Source organism: Chiloscyllium plagiosum, unplaced genomic scaffold, assembly GCF_037043375.1.
Source record: "Chiloscyllium plagiosum isolate Xiang-an unplaced genomic scaffold, Cpla_swu_hap1 HiC_scaffold_11, whole genome shotgun sequence".
Taxonomy (NCBI): domain Eukaryota; kingdom Metazoa; phylum Chordata; class Chondrichthyes; order Orectolobiformes; family Hemiscylliidae; genus Chiloscyllium; species Chiloscyllium plagiosum.
Window position 1 is genome coordinate 31,627,152 of NW_028270149.1, and position 22,831 is coordinate 31,649,982.

Consider the following 22,831-nt stretch of genomic DNA (forward strand, 5'->3'; position numbering starts at 1 on the left):
AAAATGAAAGCAAAAATACTGCGAATGCTGGATATCTGAGCAAGAAATAGGAAGTGCTGGAAAAACTCAGCAGGTCTGGTGGCACCTGTGGTATGAGAAATAAAGTTAATGATTTCTGCTGAGTCAGGTTGATACCGGAGTCCTGTAAAATGGTGGTGGCTACCTGATACCAGGATTCCTGACTCCATTTTTGTGTTTTCCAATTTTTAGGAGTGTCTTTTAGGAGTGTGGTTGGTTTTAGTTGTGAGTTTGCACCTCCCACCCCCAATTTTGCTGACCCCATTGTGCAGATTGGCAAGTCTTACTTCACTGTCTTTTTAATAGAGTCGGGACAGACTTTTTAAGGATCATGGTTCATGGCACATCAGAGGGTAATTGACCAGATTCTCCATGGGGGAATCTTTTGAAAGGCAAGGACAAAACGTTCTCTTTATGTTCCCCCTGTGTCAAAGTATGCTCTGTCCAGCCCTTCCCTTGGCTTCTTATGCTCCCCATGCCAAGGTTAATATTCAAATATGATCCATGATCCATCATAAATCCCATGTGAAGCCATGGCACTTCCATACCCATTCATCTACCATACATTGCATTTTTAAAAAAAATCTATTATAACGTTTCAATGCATAACAAAATTTTTTTAAAAAGGGAACCTCCCACAACATTAAAAACATTGCATTTTAATTTAAAAGGTTCACTGTGTCCTAATGTCAGTGTCAATCATCCAGACCCTTTAAAGTTTCAATATCTCAAATCACAAGGCACTTGTAACACTTGTGTAAATAAATATTGAGAAATTGTCAGGGATCAGACAGCTAGAGCTGTCAAGCAGAAGCTCAGATGTTTCAACAAGCTAATGGATGTCAGGGTTGTAAACCAAGACAACATCATGAGGCTTGGTTGACAGCCCAGACAACTGTTGGAGAGTTTAAACAGCTCTACTCCAGCATGATTGACAGCTTCAGCTGTCTGATTTCTGGGCTGTCCCCTGATCAAGAATGAAAATACTGCCCACAATTTGAGTAGAGTGTGGCTCTTCCCCAGAGAGTTCTACACCTCTGGTATTTTGTTTCTGTTTCTCTATCCACAGTAGCTACCAGACTTGTTGAGAATTTCCAGCAATTGGAGCTGTTCCAACATGATGATGAAACTGACAGTAGATGTGAACCCAGGCACATGGGTGGACATGGCCCCAACCAATAAGTCTACATTGAATAAACATATATTTCACTATATTTTCCACAGATTCCATTTTGCCTGGAATTTTTTTTTCTTTCTCGTTAATTTACCCATTGTAAATACATCTTTTAAATGCTGTTTATAGGTTATAGAACTTTACAATCTACAGTTTCCAGCTTGAGGTTGGGGGATGAGTGGTTGTCTTGTGGGAAGCTGTACCATTGCTCAGTTGGACTTCCCATTGGACTTCAATCTGCCCCGAACTCTCTCCAATTTTATGATGGAACAGGTGAGGTCTAGGCTGACACCCTGGCCTTTTCCCAATCAAGGCCCAAAAGTGGCCAATTACTGATCACTTATAGTGACCGTACTTGCTGTGGTGAAAAGATGACTGATCTTCCAATTTGGAAAGATACGCTATCCAACACAAAGAAGAAAAGTGGACTTAAAATTTCTCAGTCAATAAAGCTATAGTTAGCTACAACACAATTCGAAAAATGCTGATTTTAAGCCAAGTAAGGATTTTTCATAATTAAGATAGTTCCATTGATCCTGCAAATTTATTCAGAACTTATAAAGTAATAGAGTCATAGAGATGTAGAGCACAGAAACAGACCCTTCGATCCAACTTGTTCATGCCGACCAAATATCCCAACCTAAGCTAATCCCATTTGCCAGTACTTGGCCCGTATCCCTCTAAACACTTCCTATTCATATACCCATCCAGATACCTCTTAAATGCTATAATTGTACCAGCCTCCACCACTTCCTCTGGCAGCTCATTCCATACAAGCACCACCCTCTGCGTGAAAAAGTTGCCCTTAGGTCCCCTTTATATCTTTCCCCTCTTACCTAAACCTATGCCCTCTAGTTCTGGACTCCCCTAGGGAAAAGACCTTGTTTATTTATCCTATCCATGCCCCTCATGATTTTGTAAACCTCTATAAGGTCACCCCTCAGCCTTTGACGGTGCAGGGAAAACAGCCCCAGTCTATTCAGCTTATCCCTATAGCTTAAATCCTCCAACCCTGACAACATCCTTGTAAATCTTTTCTGAACACTTTCAGGTTTCACAATATCATTCTGATAGGAAGGGGACCAGAATTGCACGCAATATTCCAAAAGTGGCCTAATCAGTGTTCTGTACAGCCACAACATGACCTCCTTTACTCAATGCTCTGACCAATAAACTGATGTGTGTTTCAATTTTATATTTAGAGTGTTGCTTGATTCAAACCCTGAATACATACTACATGTGGTACCTCTTAGGACCCTAGTGATCTATCACTAAACTAAATGTTGTCCTCTAGCAACACCATCCACAAGCATAGTGTGTAAACTGCTGACACTCACTCCTACTCCATTACTACCTCTCAACTCCCTCATTGTTTCTAATTAGTTGTATTATTTGAACACAGAATTACCAACATTTACTCGAGGTAAATGTTCAGAAAACTTAAGCCATTGACTTTGGGCCCTGAAATAAACTTCAAAAATAGCCAACAACGCCATCCCTTTCCCTGGCACCAAACTCAGAGCTGAACCAGACTGTTCATTATTAAGTCAACTTATTTCCACTTCCATAACATTGAGCAATTTTATCCCATCTTGGTTGTTGTGGTATTAAAATCCTTATCAAGGCCTTTCTTACCTTATTCAATTAAAATACATTTTAATTGAGCTTCCCATCATTGGTCTTATGTAAATTTGCTCATTGTAAGCTCTGCTGCCTTTGTCCTGATTCATAGTTAGTTCTGTTCACCCATCAGCCCTTTGCTCACTGTGGTGCCCAGTCAACCTGAACTTCAAACATTGAATCTTCTAGCCATTTTTCTCAAATGACATTTCCTTCCTGTCTTTGTAAGCTTTTCCAACTCTACAGGTCATTGGAATCCTTGCATTCCTCCAAATCTATATGATTCCCAATTTTTACAATTGCCAAAGCTGAGTCTCCGGAATTCCCTTCCTCCTTTCCTCTCTCCCACTCTCCTGTTCTAAGACATTCCTTAAAACATACTACTTTTCCAAAATTTTAATCTTGTGTCCTTAAAGCTCCTTATGCGGTTTGGTGTCAAATTGTTGTCCGTGAAGTTCCTTGCGGATGTTTTGCTGTATAACTTCAAGCTGTTGTTTTGTTCTTATTATATTGACTGCCTCTAATAACAAGTTGCGAAATTGAACTGAAGTCATTCAAAATAATACAGAATAATAAAGTAAGTAGACAAGCTGCCTTGAGTCTTTAGAAGATATAGAAAATTATTGCAGTAGCAAATTCCCCAAATCTGAATGAGATCGAAGAATAGATTTAATTTGAAATGTTAGCTTATTGTATACCCAGTAATCAGGACACAACTATCCGATATGGTGCAGGTTGACTTTCTGCACTCCTATAAATGCTATCCCAGGTCATATAAATGAAATGTGTTAGTAGCTCTACAATAGCTTACCATAGACAGTAACGGTAGTCCAGTTTTGCAACATATTTTTATTCAATACTTGGCATTTGTAAGTTCCTTCATCAGTTCGTTGAATGTCTTTCAGAGTTAGAATACTGTAAAACACAGTTGTGATTTCACGTGCTTTGTAAATAATGGTTTTCCGATTAGACTGTGAATAAATAAAAAAAAAATTATGCTTTGCAATTCTGCTTTCCAATACAAAACAAGAGTTCCTTACCTGAACAACACCTTTAAAAATTTAAGCCAATCATTGGCTTCCTATCTTTGCCACATTTTAAACAGTGAAGTATCAATTGATATTCAATTACTTTTAATTGTTGCTTTTGAACACTTAAACATTCCCCTGAAAACGAGTATTGCATGGTACTGTGGTACATAATTACCTTATGTCCATTGGTTCTGGTGCAGGCAATGTGCCAGCTAAATGCTGCTTGTCAAATTGCAGCAAGTCTTAAATGAAGAAGCAATTTGCCTGGAGCAGGAGCTGAAAGTAGTTAGGAGAGAAAAACTGAGCAGAAACAAGAGTGAATGAAGGTTCGAAGGAGGAGTAAATGTTTCTCCAAGTTTCTCTGTCACTGTTATAGATGTCTTTGCAGAGAAGGTGGTAGGGAGGAGCATTGTGACCTATGCACAGGAGTCAGGAGGCTATCCAGGCAAACCTTGCAAAGGCAATGCAACCAAATAGGGGGTCATTGTCAGCACAAGAAGTCAAGCCCCAAAGACTTGGATGCCATGCCACAAAAAAAAATCAATGACTTTACAAAAGTGGTTAAGGTCATGAAGGTATCTTCAAGTGCTGTATCATATCAACAGCCATCAGCGGTTTCATACTCATTCAATACACTTCATCTATATTCACTCACCTATCAACAAATCTCTATCAATCAGAAGGTGTACATCATATTCAGAACTTCACTTATCCCTCACACACTTAGCATTGCTACCAGCCTCAAATCCGCATCCTACAGCTTGCACTTGTGACAGGATATTTGGCATGACAGCAATATCAGCCAAAAAAAGTATACCACACTTACTGACATATCTCCCAAACTGATACATGAGCGGACAATTGCACCCAGAATTGATGGAAGGCCTGCAAAATTACCAAAGTCATGAGTTTGCTTTGCCTATTTCCCTCTGGAAAGAGAAAGTGAAACATATTCAGCTCTCTTGGAATACAGAGCTCTATGGACAGCCTTTATGCTCCAGTGGATGATAAACTGGAACAAGTTGCAAATATTATCTGTTCTAGTCCAGGAGAAGAATAGCATCTAGTAATCTATAACCATGGTCACCATCATAGCCAATGGAAATGCTATTCTCATCTACTCTAAGATTGCAGGTTTGGCAGTTGTAGTTGGAAAATTTCAATTAGGAGATCCTCAGTGAAATGCAAGTGTCTTACTCATCATTTCATACTGAGGTTCAGACAGGAGAGTTGATCCTTGTATACCCTGGGCAAATATAACCTCCTGCAGTGAAAACATATTCAACTTCTCCTTCTTCCTCTTCCAGCAGTTTTTCCAGGTTTGTCTCACTTCTGATCCTTCTTTCTGAAATGCTATGATCCAAGGAGAATGTATTCAGGTATGTCCATGTCAGGGAACAAGTGGCAGCATCATTGAAGTCAGGACAAAGTCCTTCAGCAAATGCTTTCTGTTGACCTAGCAACTTTAAACAACTTGAGAAACTAATAGATACTACAAAAACAGAAGTGACAACTGACAGAAATCTCTCAGCAAGAAAGCAGCTTATTCAGTTAATTCATTTAACAGCATTGTTGGGAGAGACTTCCTGCTGCTGAATAAATGTTCAGCTGTGTGAGTATCAGAGACATTGTCAGTTAGACCATTGCGCTCCAAACTGGCTGTGTGCTTTCCTCAAATAAGTGTTATTCATTGGTTAACATCATGTTTGCCTCCTCTATGTTCACCTGGTGAATGTTCCCTTATTGACATCCTCAAAAAAATGACATTTAGTGCATCTTGTACCACAAATATGAGTATACAGTACCCTTCCTTCTTTATGGTCTGATCAACTTATCAGTACAAATTCTAGTAACATGAGAAAGACTTCTGATAACAAAATTGAATTAAATTTTGGGCAAGTATACGGTTTTTAGATTGCTTGGAACTGAAGATTTTTAAACTCAGAAATTAGTGTTGACCTTGGTAGTGAATGAAAGTTCAACATGTTCATACGGCATTCCTTTGATATTTTGGTGCGGGTATGAACACGCTTATTTTAAATGGATTATCTGTTCACTGAACTACCAGACATAAGAATGTCAAACAGACATGTTAAAGTATTAGTCTATAAGTTGCACTGGCAATACGTTTGAAACTTTTGTGTCAAAATATTAATAAAAGCTTTTAGAAAATATCGTTAATGTACATCAAGACAACCAAAGTCAGAACTTACTGCTTTGCCGGGATACTCCCACTGAAATTTAGGTCTGGCATTCAAAGGCATTTTTGCTGTGCATTTGATGGACAGTGTATCTCCAGACAACACCTTGAGTTTTTCACTGGTATTAAGGTGCACAGAGTTTATCCCTTCAACTGAGAATAAAAGGTAAAATATAATCTACTGCAATGAACAATGTTAATAAAACACAATAATCAAACAGTTGCTCATTGGTCAAAACACAAATGCCAAAGTAGTAATGCAGTACATATTGTAAATAGCACTAAAGGTTGAGAAGATTGAGAACTGACCTGTGATACCTAAATGAAGAATGGCAGTTAAAATCAACCAAACTCATGCTAATGACTCTGATGGAACAACTGACCATTCATTTTGATTTCCTACAGAGGGTTGAAATCAATTCAGAAAGAAAGAAAACACTTACCTTCCTTGGATATCATAAAACAAGATTCAAAATGTTGTTTATTGACTATGGTTTTGCATCGCAACATGCCAGGAATATATTCCAGGTTTCGAAGAATAAAACCTTGCTTAGGATCCCATTTGTTATTTATCCCATCAATTTCAAAGATTGAATGGTCCTGTATCAGACAGAAATTATCATTGGTTACATTAATACACGTAATAAGCATTATCTCTCAATGTTAGGTTATGTTAGGATATCCACTATAAAGTTGTAATGTCTTAATGTTTCAATATTTTTAATCAAATAAAAAGAAAGAGGAAATATAAAAAGTTCCAAACTTCATTTGATGCTCAGTTTCATTGCAGCATTGTGACAAGTGAGACTGTTTCTTCCCTTGAAACTAGAATTCATAAATGCAGATTATGGTTAAAGGTTCACTCTTTGAAAATGGACGTGACAACAATTTTTTTCTTCTCAGGAGTCACTAGTGTTAGGAATTCTCTTCCACAGTTTACAGCCAGGGTGAAGCCATTGAATATATTCAAAGTTGAGTTAGACATATTTTATGTTCACTGTGGAGTCGAGGATTATGGAATACATGCAATAAATGAAGTTCGGGCCACAATCAAGCGAGCATAATCTTATAAATTGGCAGAGAGGTTTCAAGGGACCAAATGGTGTATTCTCCTTTTTCTTATGCGGGACCTTGTCGAACACCTTATGAAAATACGAGTAAAACACATCCACTGGCTCTGTCTTATGCATTCTACTTGGTACATTCTCAAAACATTTTAGCAGATTGGTCAAGCACAACTTGGGCAGCACGGTGGCACAGTGGTTAGCACTGCTGCCTCGCAGCGCCAGAGACCCGGGTTCAATTCCCGACTCAGGCGACTGACTGTGTGGAGTTTGCACGTTCTCCCCGTGTCTGCGTGGGTTTCCTCCGGGGGCTCCGGTTTCCTCCCACAGTCCAAAGATGTGCAAGTCAGGTGAATTGGCCATGCTAAATTGCCCGTAGTGTTAGGTAAAGGGGTAAATGTAGGGGTATGGGTGGGTTACGCTTCGGCGGGTCGGTGTGGACTTGTTGGGCCGAAGGGCCTGTTTCCACACTGTAAGTAATCTAATCTAATCTAAAAAAACTTCCCTTTCATAAACCTGATTGTGTCCAATCCTGTCATTATCATCCAAGTGCTCTGCTTTTACCTCTTTTATAATGGACTCTATCATTTTTCCCACTACTAATGCCAAAGTAACTGGTCTATAACCTGGTGTTGTGTGATTTTTAACTTCATACTTGGCACACCCTGCATTACTTGAAGGTGAGGACAACTTAAGGTGGAGCTTCAGGAAGTAAATGGAGTATTTTTGGAGGTGCTGATGTTGGACTGGGTTGTGCAAAGTTAAAAATCATACAACACCAGATTTTGGTCCAACAGGTTTATTTGGAAGCACAAGCTTTTGGACCTCTGCTCCTTCATCAGGTGGTTGTCACTTGAGAATGTAACTTCAAGAAAGATTTACATATGAAAAAACTGAAACCAATGTGCCCATTCTAAAAGATGAGAGACTTAACAAACAATCCAGGTCTTTTTCAACATATCATTTCAGTTACATCACACTGTAGACTTTTGCTATAAATTCTGTGTCCTACAATTGTATACTCCACAACCACCTGACGAAGGAGCAGCACTCCAAAGTTAGTGCTTCCAAATAAACCCGTTGCACTATAACCTGGTGTTGTGTGATTTTCAACTTCATACTTGGCACACCCTGCAGTACTTGAAGGTGAGGACAACTTAAGGTGGAGTTTCGGGAAGAAAATGGAATATTTTTAATAATTTGAGTTTGGAAAATTACCTGGAGGGGTGTCTTTTGCTTGCTGTGTAGGTTCAGAAAAAGAAACTTTGCATGCATCATAGACGGATGTAAGTATGTTTATGTGCACTCCTGTGTAACCATGAACATGATATTTCATACAGATATCCTGCTCTGAGTTCATTCAAATACCTGCTTTATTCAGTGACACAAATTATTTCTGAATGGCCAGGCCACCATTGTCAAGTTAACCATTGTACTGAAATGCTGCTATACCAGAAAACAGATAGTTTGATAAGCCAAAAGTCTTGGCTATAATGTAAAAACAAATCTGAACAGAATTACGTAAGTTTAAAGAGAACAGTCACATTTTAACCAACCTCTTTTTGTTTTAATTTGAAATGAGGGTGCAAATGTAGATATTTTATTTTGCCTTTTCTTGAAAAATGAATAAAAAAAGGATATTTTCATTATTTGCTTTTATAATGTTTCTGCAAGTAACTGGAAGAAACTTATTTGTATTCTACCAAGATTAGAATGGCTGACACATTTAGAATTTTTAGTGAAAACAAAGAAATTTAAAATAGAAAAAAATTGACTGAATTTAAACTTGTTTGTTTCTCTTACAGATGTTTACAATTTAATGTAACTGAGTTTCTGCTTAGCACAGTAATTTCAGGATTTTTATTCATATCTTCGCATCATTTCCATAGCTTCCTTTAAACTTGAGTAATGGAAATACAATCCAGAATATCACACTTTCTGACAGTAACTTTTCAGATATACACGTACTCAAAAGCAGTTGTTCCAACCATTCACAATTCAAAACTATACAATTATGAAACAATCACAAAATTATCTTGATTGCACTTATAGTTTGGATATACAATTGTGGTTGCTGAAATCTTTAGATCGGTAAAATGAGAGCTGGAAAGTGAAATTGGGAAGGATAGTTATTGATCCACAAATATGCAGGCTGAATGGTCTCCATCGTGCCCTATTTGTATATACTTTTCTCTTGCATGGCCATCCAACAAATAACAAGAGGGGAATCAAAGCTAAACAATGAAAAGTTGGGCCCTGAGCTCCCAAACAAGGATAAATCCTTGCAGTCAGAACTGAAAGGAAATATTTTCATGAGAACATGGACTATTCTATGAATAAATATGAAGATATCTGTGAACTATGTTTTTTGATATGTTAAAAGTCTATTTCAATGTAATTTCTTCTGATACTGATGCGGATAGGACAGATAAGATCATAGAATAACAGAAAATTGTTTCTAGGCCATTCTGGTATAATACTGTTTCATCAACATGATTTGGCTGTAACATGTTTGCCGAATTGTGGATGATATTTGGATAATGTGAACTTTCTACTGAATGCGTATAGCGATTTTCTTGAGCAATCTTCTACAGCACTATTTTCAACAGCGATTTCCCATAGCTCAGTTTTCTACTGCACATGGTTGCAGAGGAATGCAGCTAATACGTTATATCAGAACCACCTGTAAGTGAATGAGATGGTTTGGCCCAGCGTGAATATCTGAACAAGCATTCATGCATAGTCCCACATCTCATGCATTTTTCCACAACATTGTCAGTATTTTGTGCTAGAAACCAGTTGCCAAAGTATTTTGAGCGATTTCATTGATTCCCTTTCTCTGTCGCATTGGTTGTTTTGCAGGAACACTTTGTTAATTTTTGAATCAACATGGTAAGTAGGAAGCAAACTACCAATTTGTAATTTTTGCATAAGCTTCAATTGTTCATCAGTACATTTGTAAACTTTTTAGTTCAAATTGGTAATTTCTAATAAATATGACATTTGAACCAACCAGGTGCATGTCTGGCAGACACTTAGACAAGCAAACATTTACATGATACGTTCTAGTCTGATATTTTAAAAGATGTGGTAAATTGATACTTCATGAAGGCACGGACGTCCACTTTATAAGAGGATTGTTTCAGGTTTCCTAAGAATCCTATGTTGAAAAATAGAGCAAGAACAAGTGGGCTTATTGTTGGTATCAAATTTACATTCAGGAACTGTTTAATAATGCAATCCTATTAATAATTTGCATTGTGTAAAGTTGACCTTTTTTCAAGTTATTCTTATCCAGTTATGTTAATTGAAATATAGAGAATACAGTTGAAATGAAAAATAATAATTCATTATTCTGGAGTGATGAGAACATTGATAAATTTGGATTACAGATTTACGGAATATTATGTACATAACTTTGTTTTATTCTCCATCTGGTTGATTTCATTAACAGTTTCATATTTTGTTTTACTCCATACAACCATGTCATAGTGAATCTACATTAGCACTTAAATCATCAGCATGTGTCACAGTTTCTTTACAAACTTCTGGCATCTCCAGGCACACCAACTGGTATATTTTCAAACAGAATCCAAGTTTGGTCAGTCACTGTCTATGTTGTCACTGTCTTGGATTTAAGGTTTACTCAGTTAAATCTCTTGATTTGTAAAGGAAGTGACTGAACTAATTCAATCAGATGACATATTGGCTGGGAACCACAAGCAGTCTTCATATTAGACCAAATCCAATAACTTCCTAGATCATGATGAATAATACAAAATTAGCCTCTACCGCACCCCCCCCCCCACAAAATAGCAACCAAGTAAAACTGCAATCGATACCCAACTAAAGTTCTAACTCTCAGTCTTATACTTTGCATTTTACAAATCACATGTTTCTACTGCAGCAATACACAGTCCTCATTACTCGAAATTTTGTTCGCTTTCTACTAACTTATCACTGAAATATTATATTCTATTCAAATAAAGTCAAGCGTTCAGCTAAGAATTAGTTACATTAATTCGAAATCTATTTTGTACATCTGCTATTATTGCGAATAAATTATCACCCCATCCTCATTTAATGCTTGTTAATTTTCTACATGACTACTCAAGTGCTACATTTATAGCCAAGTTGTACAGACCATTTTCATCAATGCCATCTTCACCATTTATCACTCAAAAAATCTATATCACATTACCCATGGCTTACTAATATAATATACTCTTTTTGTTTCTACCACTGATTTCAGTTACTGGAAATAAAAATTGCTAGGCTATTGGTTAACAACAAAAAAGCGCTTGCTGAATAAATATGGGAAGATAAAGCTAAATATATCAAATGCTTCTTTACAAATCAGGGTTTATTATCAAGGAGCAAAGGTACACAAATGAAAAATTTTCGGTTGCCTGCTTAGGATTGGCAGTCATCAATTGTTAAATTGATGCATGAGAGGCAATACATATCTGAATATCAAAATGTAATGAATAGTGGGTTCCCTCTTTATGATAAAATTAATTTCCTGTCACATTAAAAAGTGCTGAATTTTTTGTTATTTCATTTTGCCAAAAGAGGGACAGTTTGTGCCCTATTATGATTCAAAAATATGTTGGACATCAAAATAAACAACTTTCATAAAAGATACATCATTGCTGAAAAGATAGTTGACAGAATAATGACCCAATCTGACACTGGTTCTTTTTTGATGGGTTTTCATTATTCTTTCAACAGCTGTGCATGGTAAGCCATGGGGAACAATAAGCAAACAATCTGGATGCACGGCAGAGTGCCTGCTTAAATCAACAAATCCTGTAGCACTGCAAGTCACTTTGGAATAGATTCATATTAGTTCCGAAGATAATGAGAAAGCTATTTCCATTTCCGATAATTACACATCTTTACAAACTAAGTTGCCCACCTAAAAAAAAGTCGTAGAACATCCTGGCAAGTTTTACTCCTGGTCGACGTTTGTAAGGTGCCAATCCGACTGCAATAAGAGGGCACAGAATAGTTGCCTGCAGGGTATATTGGATGGACTTTTGCCCATTCTGTCCCCATTGGTTTCAAGACAAATAGCAGGTATAGGGTTTTGGGATTGACTTGTGAAAGGGAAGAGTGAGAGCTCAGGGCAGAGGAACTCCTGAAACACTCCTGAACACACAATGGAATTTCTTCCTGAGACTTGTGCACTCAATCTGGTGTAGTGTAAAAGGAGTGCTGCACTGCAGAACATCTCTGCTATTTGAAATCATCTTAAGTAGATGTAGAAACTTCTACTTTAAAGAAAAGCAAGAGAAATCCCCCAGTTTTCCAGACATTCACTATCTCTCAACTACCATTACTGAAAGTTTAGACAAATTACTTAGTCATGTGTCACATTATTGTTTTTAGAAATTTGCTATGTACAAATTGCCTGTCATATTTATCTTTCTGTACCTTCACATACATTAAACATTGCCTGTAAAGCATTGTGCAACGTCAAAGGTGATGTAAGGTGTTTTAGAAAAGCTATTCTTTTTGATTCCTGGAATGACCTCGTCATCTTTCCCACCAGCTGCTGACCTGCTGTAGCTTGGCAGGACAGCTGTGATGTAAACACTGTTTAGGGACCAGTTAAAATGACAGTGTGAGGCCTTGGGCATAAAATAACCCTGTCGCGTATAAATTTGTCAAACCCCATTTACTTCATGAGGATACCTCATTCAGCTTGCAGAGTTATGATGTTTATAATGGCAAGTGTTCAATCTTCAATAGATAATTCAGTTATTTACAGGCCAAGCAAATCAGGTTCAAATCCACGAGTTTGGTCTATCACTCCCCTCCCCCAAGTCTGACCAAACATCTGCCAGAAAAGGCACAATTTGTCAATAAGGGGTAGTCCGTGTCAGACTGTAAAGTACTTGTTCCATGGAGGCATAAGCATTTAGTAGTATGACAACAGATTGAAGTGTTCTAGTCATGGAGGATTTAGATTAAATTAGATTCCCTACAGTATGGAAACAGGCTATTTGGCCCAACAAGTTCATACCAACACTTCGAGGAGCAACCTACCCAGACCCATTCCCCTACCTAATGCACATATCAGTATCGGCAATTTAGCATGGCCAATTCACCTGACCTGCACATCTTTGGATTGTGGGAGAAAACCGGAGCACCTGGAGGAATTCCACACAGACACGGGGAGAATGTGCAAACTCCACACAGACAGTCATCCAAGGCTGGAATCGAATCTGGGTCCCTGGCACTGTGAGGCAGCAGTGCTAACCACTGAGCCACTGTATCGCCCCATTTACTCCTACTCAAATAATTTAAAAAGACATTTTATAAGATTCCTTTAGTGCAATATGAGATGGAAATCTTGTCCATTTTGTGAGAGTTTGCTATGTAATGAGGGATGGATTGAAATTAAATAAGATGGAAGAAAATTGCATCAACTGCATAATGAATTATTTGAATGAGTCTGACAAAATGGAACTCACTATTCTGCCACTGGTGACTGCATGCTCCACATGGCTAACACTTTTCAGTTCATTTATCTGGCTCATAGGCTGAATCAGCCAACAGGAAATTAGAATCAAAGGGGAGATTTGATTTGCTCTTTCTGACCCCAGGAAAATAATTTATTACTCACAGTTTCTGAGCATCTTCCACTTCATCACCTAGTCATCCTTCTAAAGTACAATTGGTGCTTATGCGTATCAGAGGACATCAATTTGCATGAATATTGAAGCTTCTGTAGCAAGGTACAGGGTCTGCCAAATATGGTAGCAGTAAGTGGTGCCTAGCAGTTTGAACCCTGCCACAGGCAATTACTGCAGGGTGTCCCATGGCAAGATTGAACCTCGTATCTCTTGGGTAATAACTAGTGATTAGCTGAGCTGGATTCTTAAACAGTCTTGCTTTCTATCAACACTGCAATCTATATCAACCCACCCACCAAAATAAATCCATTCACTGAGCTTTTGAAAGGTTGTTGTAGTGGTTGTAACAAAGTTAGCCTGGTGGACCGCATAGGTAATGAGTTCCCTGATTGGAGCTGTTAATCTGGTCCAGTTAGGGAGCCCTCGCCTGACAGATAAAAAGAAGAATGTCAGACATCCTGTTCGTTCTGAGAACTGGCTTTTGAGGGAGCTGGATCAAGGTGAAGGACTCTCCACTCAGAAATAAAGGGAAACATGGTGACAGGATATTAGCGTCTATGGAGTTATTTCAGTTTTCATTTGTAGACGTGGTGTGGGAACAGGTCTAACTTTCTTCTCGCACAAACAGCTCACAAGTTTATTAAAATCAGTCACACCTTTGAATAACTAAACGCCGAAAGAACTGCGGATGCTGTGAATCAGAAACAAAATCAGAAGTTGCTGGAAAAACTCAGCACGTGTGGGAGAATGCGTGAAGAGAAATCAAAGGTACACTTTGCACAGTGACCTTCCTCAGAATTGATGGTAGCTAGGAAAATGTTGGTTTAGATGCAGAAGATACGGTGGGGGAAGGGGGGAAGGAACAAACGATAGACAGACTCAGTCTTTTCTCTCCTGGTCCAGTCCCTGCCCACGTACGTTGATGATTCTTCTGACGCTCTACACCAGTTTCAGAATTTTCAGTTTGCGGATTCCAGCAGCCTCCTTTTTATCATGGATGTGCAATCCCTTTACACATCCATCCCCCACCAGGATTGTCTCAGGACTCTCTACTTCTTCCTGGAGTAAAGGCCTGAACCATTTCTACCAACTACCACCCTCCTCCGCTTGGCCGAGCTCATCCTCACCCTCAACAACTTTTCTTTTAACTCTTCTCATTTTCTTCAGGTCAGAGGGGTAGCCATGAGTACCCGTATGGGCCCAAGTTATGCCTATCCCTCCATGGGATACATGGAACATTCCTTGTTCCAGTCCTATTCTGGCTCCCACCCACAACTCTTTCTCCAATATATCGATGATATCATCATTGCTGCTTCCCTCACTCATCCGGAATTGGAAAAAGTTCATTGATTTCGCTTCCAATTTCAAATCTTACTCTCATTTCCATCTGGTCTATCTCTGACTTGTTCCCCTTCCCTTCCTCGACGTCTCTGTTTCCATTTCAAGGGATAGATTGGCCACCTACCAGGACTATACATCTTCGCAACCTATTTCCTGTAAAGATTCCATTCTATTCTCCCAGTTCCTCCATCTTCATTGCATATGTTCCGATGAGGCCAACTTTTACAATGGAGTCTCAAAAATGTCCACCTTCTTCTTCAACCAAGGAGTCCCCAGCACTGTTGTTGTCAGGGCCTTCAACTGGGTCTGACCCATCTCCCACACTTTCGCCATCACCCCCTCTCTTCACTCCGCAACAGCGATAATGTCCCCCTTGTCTTCACCTATCATCCAACCAGCATCTCATCCTGAAGATTATCAGCCACCATTTTTGCCACCTCCAGGAAGATGCCATCACCAGACACATGTTCCCTCCCCGCCTTTGTCTATCTTTTGCAGGGACCATCCCGCTGGCCCACTCTTCCTTCATTCCTAGCAGCTCCCCACAGCCCCACGGCACCTTTCCCTGTTACCTCCGAAGGTGTAATACCTGTCCATTTACCTCTTCCTTTCTCAGTATCCAAGGACCCAAACATACCTTTCAGGTAAAACAATGCTTTACCTGCACTTCACACAATCTAGTCTACTGCATTCGCTGCTCACAATGTCATCTCCTGTATATTGGGGAAACGAAGCGTAGACTGGGTGACCACATTCTGTCCACAAAAAAGACCCTGAGCCTCCAGTTGCCTGCCACTTTAACACACCACCCTGTTCCCTGGCCAACATTTTTGTCTCAGGCATACTGTAGTGCTCCATTGAAGCTCTGTGCAAGCTGGAGCAAGAACACTTCATTTTCTATCTGGGGACTCTGCAGCTGTCTGGACTCAATATTGAGTTCACTAATCTTAGGGCCTGAACTCCTCCATTTCCTAGCCCCCTATCCCACAAACCAGTCTTGTTATCACATAGTCTGCCATTACACACTGCCTATTGTTAGTCACTAACAGTCCCCATTAACAGTTATTCACCTTCCCAGCCAGATCATTATTGATTCCTTTGACTGTTCTTCTCTCTCTTTTGGCTCTGTCCCTCCCTATTGTTTACTCCTTACCTCCTCCCCACACCTTTGAGAAAAGCTATTTTTGAAGAGCTGAAGCCATGTAGTTTTCATATGAAAGCTTTTCTGGAGGCTGAGCCATTTTCTGTTGTCTGCCAAATTTATTTAGATGACCTCATCATCCACATTCAACGAAATGGATGCTACTTCAATTCGGAGTTTTAGATTTGGATTCCAATTAGATATAGGAATTCAGAGGAAGATTTAGATTTGGCTTGCAGGGTTGACCATTTTTCTTTATTTATGCCTAAAGTTATTCCAGGCTTGGGGCCTATGAGCAGAAACAGACCTCTGTACCTCAGTCAAACTGTAGCCCTTCGTTGAATATTAGGTCCCTGTGTTTTTTCTTTCATTCATGGGTTGCGGGGCCTCCCAGTATTTATTGCCCACACCTATTTATCAATCACATTGCTGTGGGTGTGGAGTCACATGTAGGCCAGACGAGTCAGAGATGGCAGTTTCCTTCTCTAAAGGACATTAGTGAACCAGATGGGTTTCTCCAACAATCGACAATGGATTCAAGGTGATCATTAGACTCTTAATTCCAGATATATGTGTGTGTGTGTGTGTTGGGTGTGTTGGATGTGGTATGAGATGTCCTGCTTTATAGTGTCATCATATCCTCCTCTATTACACTCATAGAAGCAACTTACAGCAGAAATCCCCCATTTTAAAATGATCAATAGTAGATGACAAAAATGTAACTTATCTGGTTCTGGTGGAGTTAATTCTTATGCAAGCTGGGGTCAGCTAATCTACAAAGATGGGGAGTCATATCCAACACTTGTTCATTGTTGTGATTTACAGTGCTGAATGGGCACCAGGCAATATTACCGGCATTACTTCTCAATACTTTGGGAAATATTCACAAAAGGAAAAGGTCAGTAGAACATAAACACAGTTTCCTGCTTTCCTGGAATAGAAGTTCGTAAAACTTTAAGGCTTGACGGAGGATGTTTGTAAATGGGACTACAAAACTCTCCTGTCGCTTCCTCTTACGAAGCAGGAAGCAGACAGCTTGTCTCTGCAGCATTCAGACAGTGGGACCTGGGAACCAGCTCAAATGTATCAATTACTCAGATACAAGCTGCCACAGAAGAGGTAGAACATAATGAGAGCAGTTTAAGAACAAATATTATGACACATATTAATCACGTTTAAAAATAATTTCTGTCATTTGCTGTACAGGTCAGAAGACAGCCATTCCACCTCATGCACATTTATGATGTCAGTACTGTACTTTGGCCAGAATTGTAGTAAGTTTCCCCCCTATAACTATCTCCCAACATCAATAAATATTTGAAGCCCTATTCAGATGCCTGGGAAAAAAATAAGGAAATGTTAAAAATTCTAAGAATTAATATCTAGGTGGGATGGAGTTGTTGATGTCATTAAAAAAGGCACCAATCCTGCATGGATTGCAATAGGATAATTAATGTAGTTGCTAATTAAATCAATTGAAAGGTGGTGGGTCATTGTTAGGGAATGATTTGAAACAGGAATGGTGTGGAAACATTTCAATAAATTGGGGAATATAACAGGGTGAGGCTGATACATGTAGCACAAGGAGTTCTGACCGGGGGAATAATGAATTACTTGTAGGAATATGGAATAACAAGAGATCAGTTTGACTTGTGTGCAGGGAATGGGAAGCAATTGGTTGAGATGGATTCAGGTTTTCAAAATCTTGTGGAGTGTGTGGAATTGGGAATGAAGTACATTATAAATTTTAATGAACCGAGTTGACCCAATGGGGAAGCTTCTGATGCAGCTGCATCGGAGAAAATTGTTTCTCAAGAGAAAGAGGGATCAATCATTGCGACATCATTTTTCACAGTGATCGATTAAGAGCTTTCATTGACAAATGGGAAGTTCTATTTAATGTGGATAGAAGTGAAATGATGAGAACATGGACAGATAGTAGGATCTTGTCTATAGGTCTATTGCACTGTGTGTAGAAATAATTAACATTGCAAAGAAATAAAAACTTGCATTTATATAGTATCTTTCAGTGTCTGAGGACAACTACATGTCTTACAGCGAATAGATTATATTTTGAAAAGTAACCACTTTCATTTGTGGATACAAAGAACAGCCAATGAACACATAAGAAACTACAAGAAAAAGCAATTAATTAGTTTTGATAGTCTTGCTTGAGGGCAGGATGTTAACTAAGAAGTGCTGCCATAAAATTTTGTTTGTCGTCACATGTAGGTGAGATTTCAAATTAATGTTTCAAACAAAAGATGTCTCATCAAACACTAGTCTAGAGTTACTTGAAGTGTTATGCTGATCACTATACCCTTTTGAAATGATGTGATAATTTGGGAGAATACACTCACAGGCGTCAGCATTGGTATTTTGATTTAGCATTGAAAAGAATGTGCAGAAATGAAAAATACTAATCTGAAGAGAAAAAAGGAAACTATCAGTATATTCAAAATTGTAGAGGATTATAGGTAGCTTGAAAACCTTGTTTTCTGTAATCATAAACTTTGTAAGAAGTTTGAATTCAAGTTCAGAAAAGAGGAAGTGAACAATGCTGAGATTTCATTGTTACTCTCAGAGGTTGGTGAATACATGGAACAGCTTGTGTCTCTCAGGAGACACTGGAGGTGAAAAATGTTGGCAAAGTTTAGAAGGAACCTGATAGAAATTTGGCAGAGTGAGGGATTGAGCAGTAAAGGATTGAAAAGTATGACAGAGATTGTGGTGCACCTCATTTTTCAAATGTTCACATAGCCGTGGGACTACAACAATCTTTTCCAATGCTTTCAAATAATCAGAATTCACAACTAATTTATTTGCATAATCAATGCATAAAATCAGAGATTTTATCATATTAAATATCTATTCTTTCTCAATGTAAAGTTTGCATTATATTGTAATTTCTCCTCTTTGTTTGCATTTCCTCTTCTCCAGACCTAAAGATGATGGCGCGTCAGAATATTTCATCATGAGCATATTCAGCCCACCACAACATTGTACACAAGCTTAGATAGTGAGTGTTACAAAGCTACTTGACTATAGAAAGCATTACAATGAAGCCCAATCATGTTCACACCCTCATTATCCACCTGGGGTGATTGCCTAGAGGAGGAAGGGTTCCCTCCTCTAGACAAGGGAATTGAGGTCAATTCTAATCACAGTTGTCAACTCTTAAGTGTTATTAGCTATGTGCTTGTGATAAAACAGTGAATTTGACTGAAATTGTCAGACCATAGCTGAGATATAGACAACAGAGGATGACCATATAATGTTTATGGATTTTTTTCTTCTTTTGTCCATTCAGTTTCTATCTCTTTCGCTGTATCTGCTGCTCCCATTTTTTCTTATTATTTTATCCACTTCCTTCACAACTCACTGGGCTGATGGATTTGTAGTTACTTTCTCCTGCTATAGAATGAGATTATGAAAATACAGCCATGGAAGCAGAAGGATCCCACTATTCATTGTGCAAGCGAATGTTCTCCACTAATACCACAGGACCCAGTATTTAATACAAGTATTCACAAATACCTATGAATTTTGGGGCCTATTCAACACCTTACTTTCTCCCAACCTTCAGACAGTTAAATTAAGAAAAATCTTAGGCATTGTGAATATATGCATGCATGACAACTTAATGCAAACTCTTGCCCGACTCAGGCGAGGTGGCATATCAGATTTATAGTCCCATCTCATTTGCCAATTCAGAGTTCAGTTAAATTAGTACAGACTATGAACCATGAAACTTTGTGTTTCCCAGGGACAAATATTGGAATGTTATAATTTCAAAAAGGTTGTTACTTTCCCAGTGGATAACTACTTGGGGGTGATCATAAAGCAAAATGTTAAGTGGTACAAAACAATCTACATTTATGGAGAAACAGTTAATGTTAGAAATCTGGAATAAAATCAGAAAATGTCAAAATTACGCAGTCTGGATTTGAAAAGAGGAATGGCAGATAATGATTTAGTCCACACCCAATTTGTTATTATTCTTTAATCTTTTTAAAAGTGTTGTTGGACTTACTTTCCAACCTTTTCAGCTTTTACATAATATTTCTTGGAAGGACATTTTACATTATATAACTTGTTTGTGTGTGGATCTGTTGAAGCACTTACAGGTTTTTTTTGTTTGTGTCTTACCATCAGCAGGGTGACCTGCAGGTTTGGTTCTGTAACACGGCATGGAATCACAATCTCACTGCTTCCATTGAACTTTATCACTTCAGGATGTTCTGTATGAGGTTCCACAAATGGACTCTGATGATCTTTTTTTGAGAAAAAGCACATGAACAAAACACACCGTAAGGTTTTGTGAGGTACTAATTTATGACATTTTAAAATCACAGATGTTTCTTGAAACAGTTCAATGCAGGATTGCCGTTAGTTTATGAAATAAATTTTTAACCTTTTAAATGGCAAATCCATTTTGGACCTTTCACAATTCCACCTCGATCTCAGTAATCACATACGTGAATTATCGTTCTGTTGTGTAGGCTGGAAGCTCTTCAACATAAGCTCATGGAGTGGAAACAAACAGTACCTAGACTTGACCTCATCTTCTTTTCTAGATTGTTCACACTACTACTGTATTAGAGCTTTACGTACAAAGTATTATACAGGGGAACTTCGATTATCCGAACAAGATGGGCAGGCACTATTTAGTTCGGATAATCGATTATTGGGTTAATCGATTAAATGCCTTTCCTCTGGGCTTGGAGTTTTTAAAGTCTGCTCCCCATTCAGGAGACTGCAGAAGTACACATCGCGTGAGACCCTGACCCCCAACCCTGTCCAGCGCTACCCCCCGCGCACCCCATACCCCAACCAAGTCCAGCACCGCCCTCCACCTGTCCCCACCCCACCCCCCAACCAGGTCCAGCACAGCCCACCACCTGCCCCCGCCCCCCCCGCCCCACCCCCCATCCAGGTCCAGCATCGCCCTCCACCTGCCCCTGGCCCCGCCCACCCCCACCCACCAACCAAGTCCAACACCGCCCATCCGCTTGCCCCTGCCCCCAACACTGTCCAACACCATCTCCCACCCCCAACCACGTCCAACACCGACCCAATCCCTGCACCCCAACCCCATCCAACACCCCCGTCCCCAACCCCATCTAACCCTGCCCCCTGCCCAACCATGTCCAATACCGACCCCCGCCCCCAACCCCTGCACCTCAACCCCATCCAAGACCGCCCCGCTGCTCCCAACCCCTGGACCCCAATCCCGTCAACACTGCCCCTGCCCCCAACCCCATCCAACACCACACCCTGCCCTGAACCCCTGCACCCCAATCCCATCCAACACCGTCCCCCGCCCCCAACCCTGTCCAACACCACCCCCTGCCCCAACCCCTGCACCCCAATCCGGTCCAACACCATCCCCCCGCCCCCAACCCTGTCCAACACCACACCCCGCCCCCAACCCTGCACCCCAATCCTGTCCAACACCGCCGTCCTGCCCCCAACCCCGTCCAACAACGCCCCCCGCCCCCAACCGCTGCATCCCAATCCCGTCCAACACCGTACCCCGCCCCCAACCCTTTCCAACACCAACCCCTGCCCAAACCCTCCGCCCCAACCCTGTCCAACACCATCCCCCTGCCCCCAACCCCGTCCAACACCACACCCCACCCCCAACCCCTGCATCCCATTCCCGTCCAACACCGTACCCCCACCCCCAACCCTTTCCAAGACCAACCCCCTGCCCAACCCCTCCGCCCATCAACCCTGTCCAACACTATCCCCCTGCCCCCAACCCCATCCAACACCACACCCCGCCCCAACCCCTGCAGCCCAATCCCGTCCAACACCGCCCTCCCGACCCCCACCCCGTCCAACACCACACCCCACCCCAACCCATGCACCCCAATCCCGTCCAACACCACTCCTCCGCCCCAACCCGGTGCAAGCCCACCTGCTCGCCTGCCCCGCCCCTAACCACATCCAACACCACTCCCCCTACCCCCAACCTCATCCAATACCACCCGCCCACCTGCTCCCGCCCCCAACTCCTGCACCCCAATCCGGTCCAACTCCATCCCCCCGCCCCCAACCCCGTCCAACACCACACCCCGCCCCAACCCCTGCACCCCAATCTCGTCCAACATCGCCCTCCCAACCCCCACCCCATCCAACACCACTCCCCGCCCCCAACCCCTGCACCCCAATCCCGTCCAATACCGTACCCCTGCCCCCAACCCTTTCCAACACCAACCCCCCACCCAACCCCTCCACTCCAACCCCGTCCGACACCGCCCTCCCAACCCCCACCCCGTCCAACACCACCCCCCGTACCCAACCCCTCCGCCCCAACCCTGTCCAACAACACCCGCTCGCCTGTCTTGCCCCCAACCCTGTCCAACACCACTCCTCCTACCCCCAACCTCGTCCAATACCACCCGTCCACCTGCCCCCACTCCAACCCCATCCAACACCACTCCCCGCCCCAACCCCTGCACCCCAATCCCATCCAACACAGCCCCCCCGCCCCAACCCTGTCCACCACCGCCCCACCCAACCCTCCCGCCCCCAACCCCGTCCAATAACCCCCCTACCCCCAACCCCGCCCAACACCACCTCCCCCCCCCGCCTG

At 40.9% G+C, this 22,831-nt stretch overlaps 1 protein-coding gene across 3 annotated transcripts in view; it reads right to left on the reverse strand.

Moving 5' to 3' along the window:
* The window catches only part of kdrl (kinase insert domain receptor like), a 265,292-nt gene that overhangs the window by 164,009 nt on the left and 78,452 nt on the right, over positions 1 to 22,831 (reverse strand). For all 3 annotated transcript variants that reach the window (XM_087991964.1, XM_043704900.2, XM_087991965.1), the window contains exons 4-7: positions 20,380 to 20,504; positions 6,487 to 6,643; positions 6,057 to 6,196; positions 3,624 to 3,783 (exon numbers count right to left, since the gene is read on the reverse strand). In XM_087991964.1, coding sequence (XP_087848090.1) covers positions 3,624 to 3,783; positions 6,057 to 6,196; positions 6,487 to 6,643; positions 20,380 to 20,504 — 582 coding nt within the window. The remainder of the gene's footprint in view (positions 1 to 3,623; positions 3,784 to 6,056; positions 6,197 to 6,486; positions 6,644 to 20,379; positions 20,505 to 22,831) is intronic.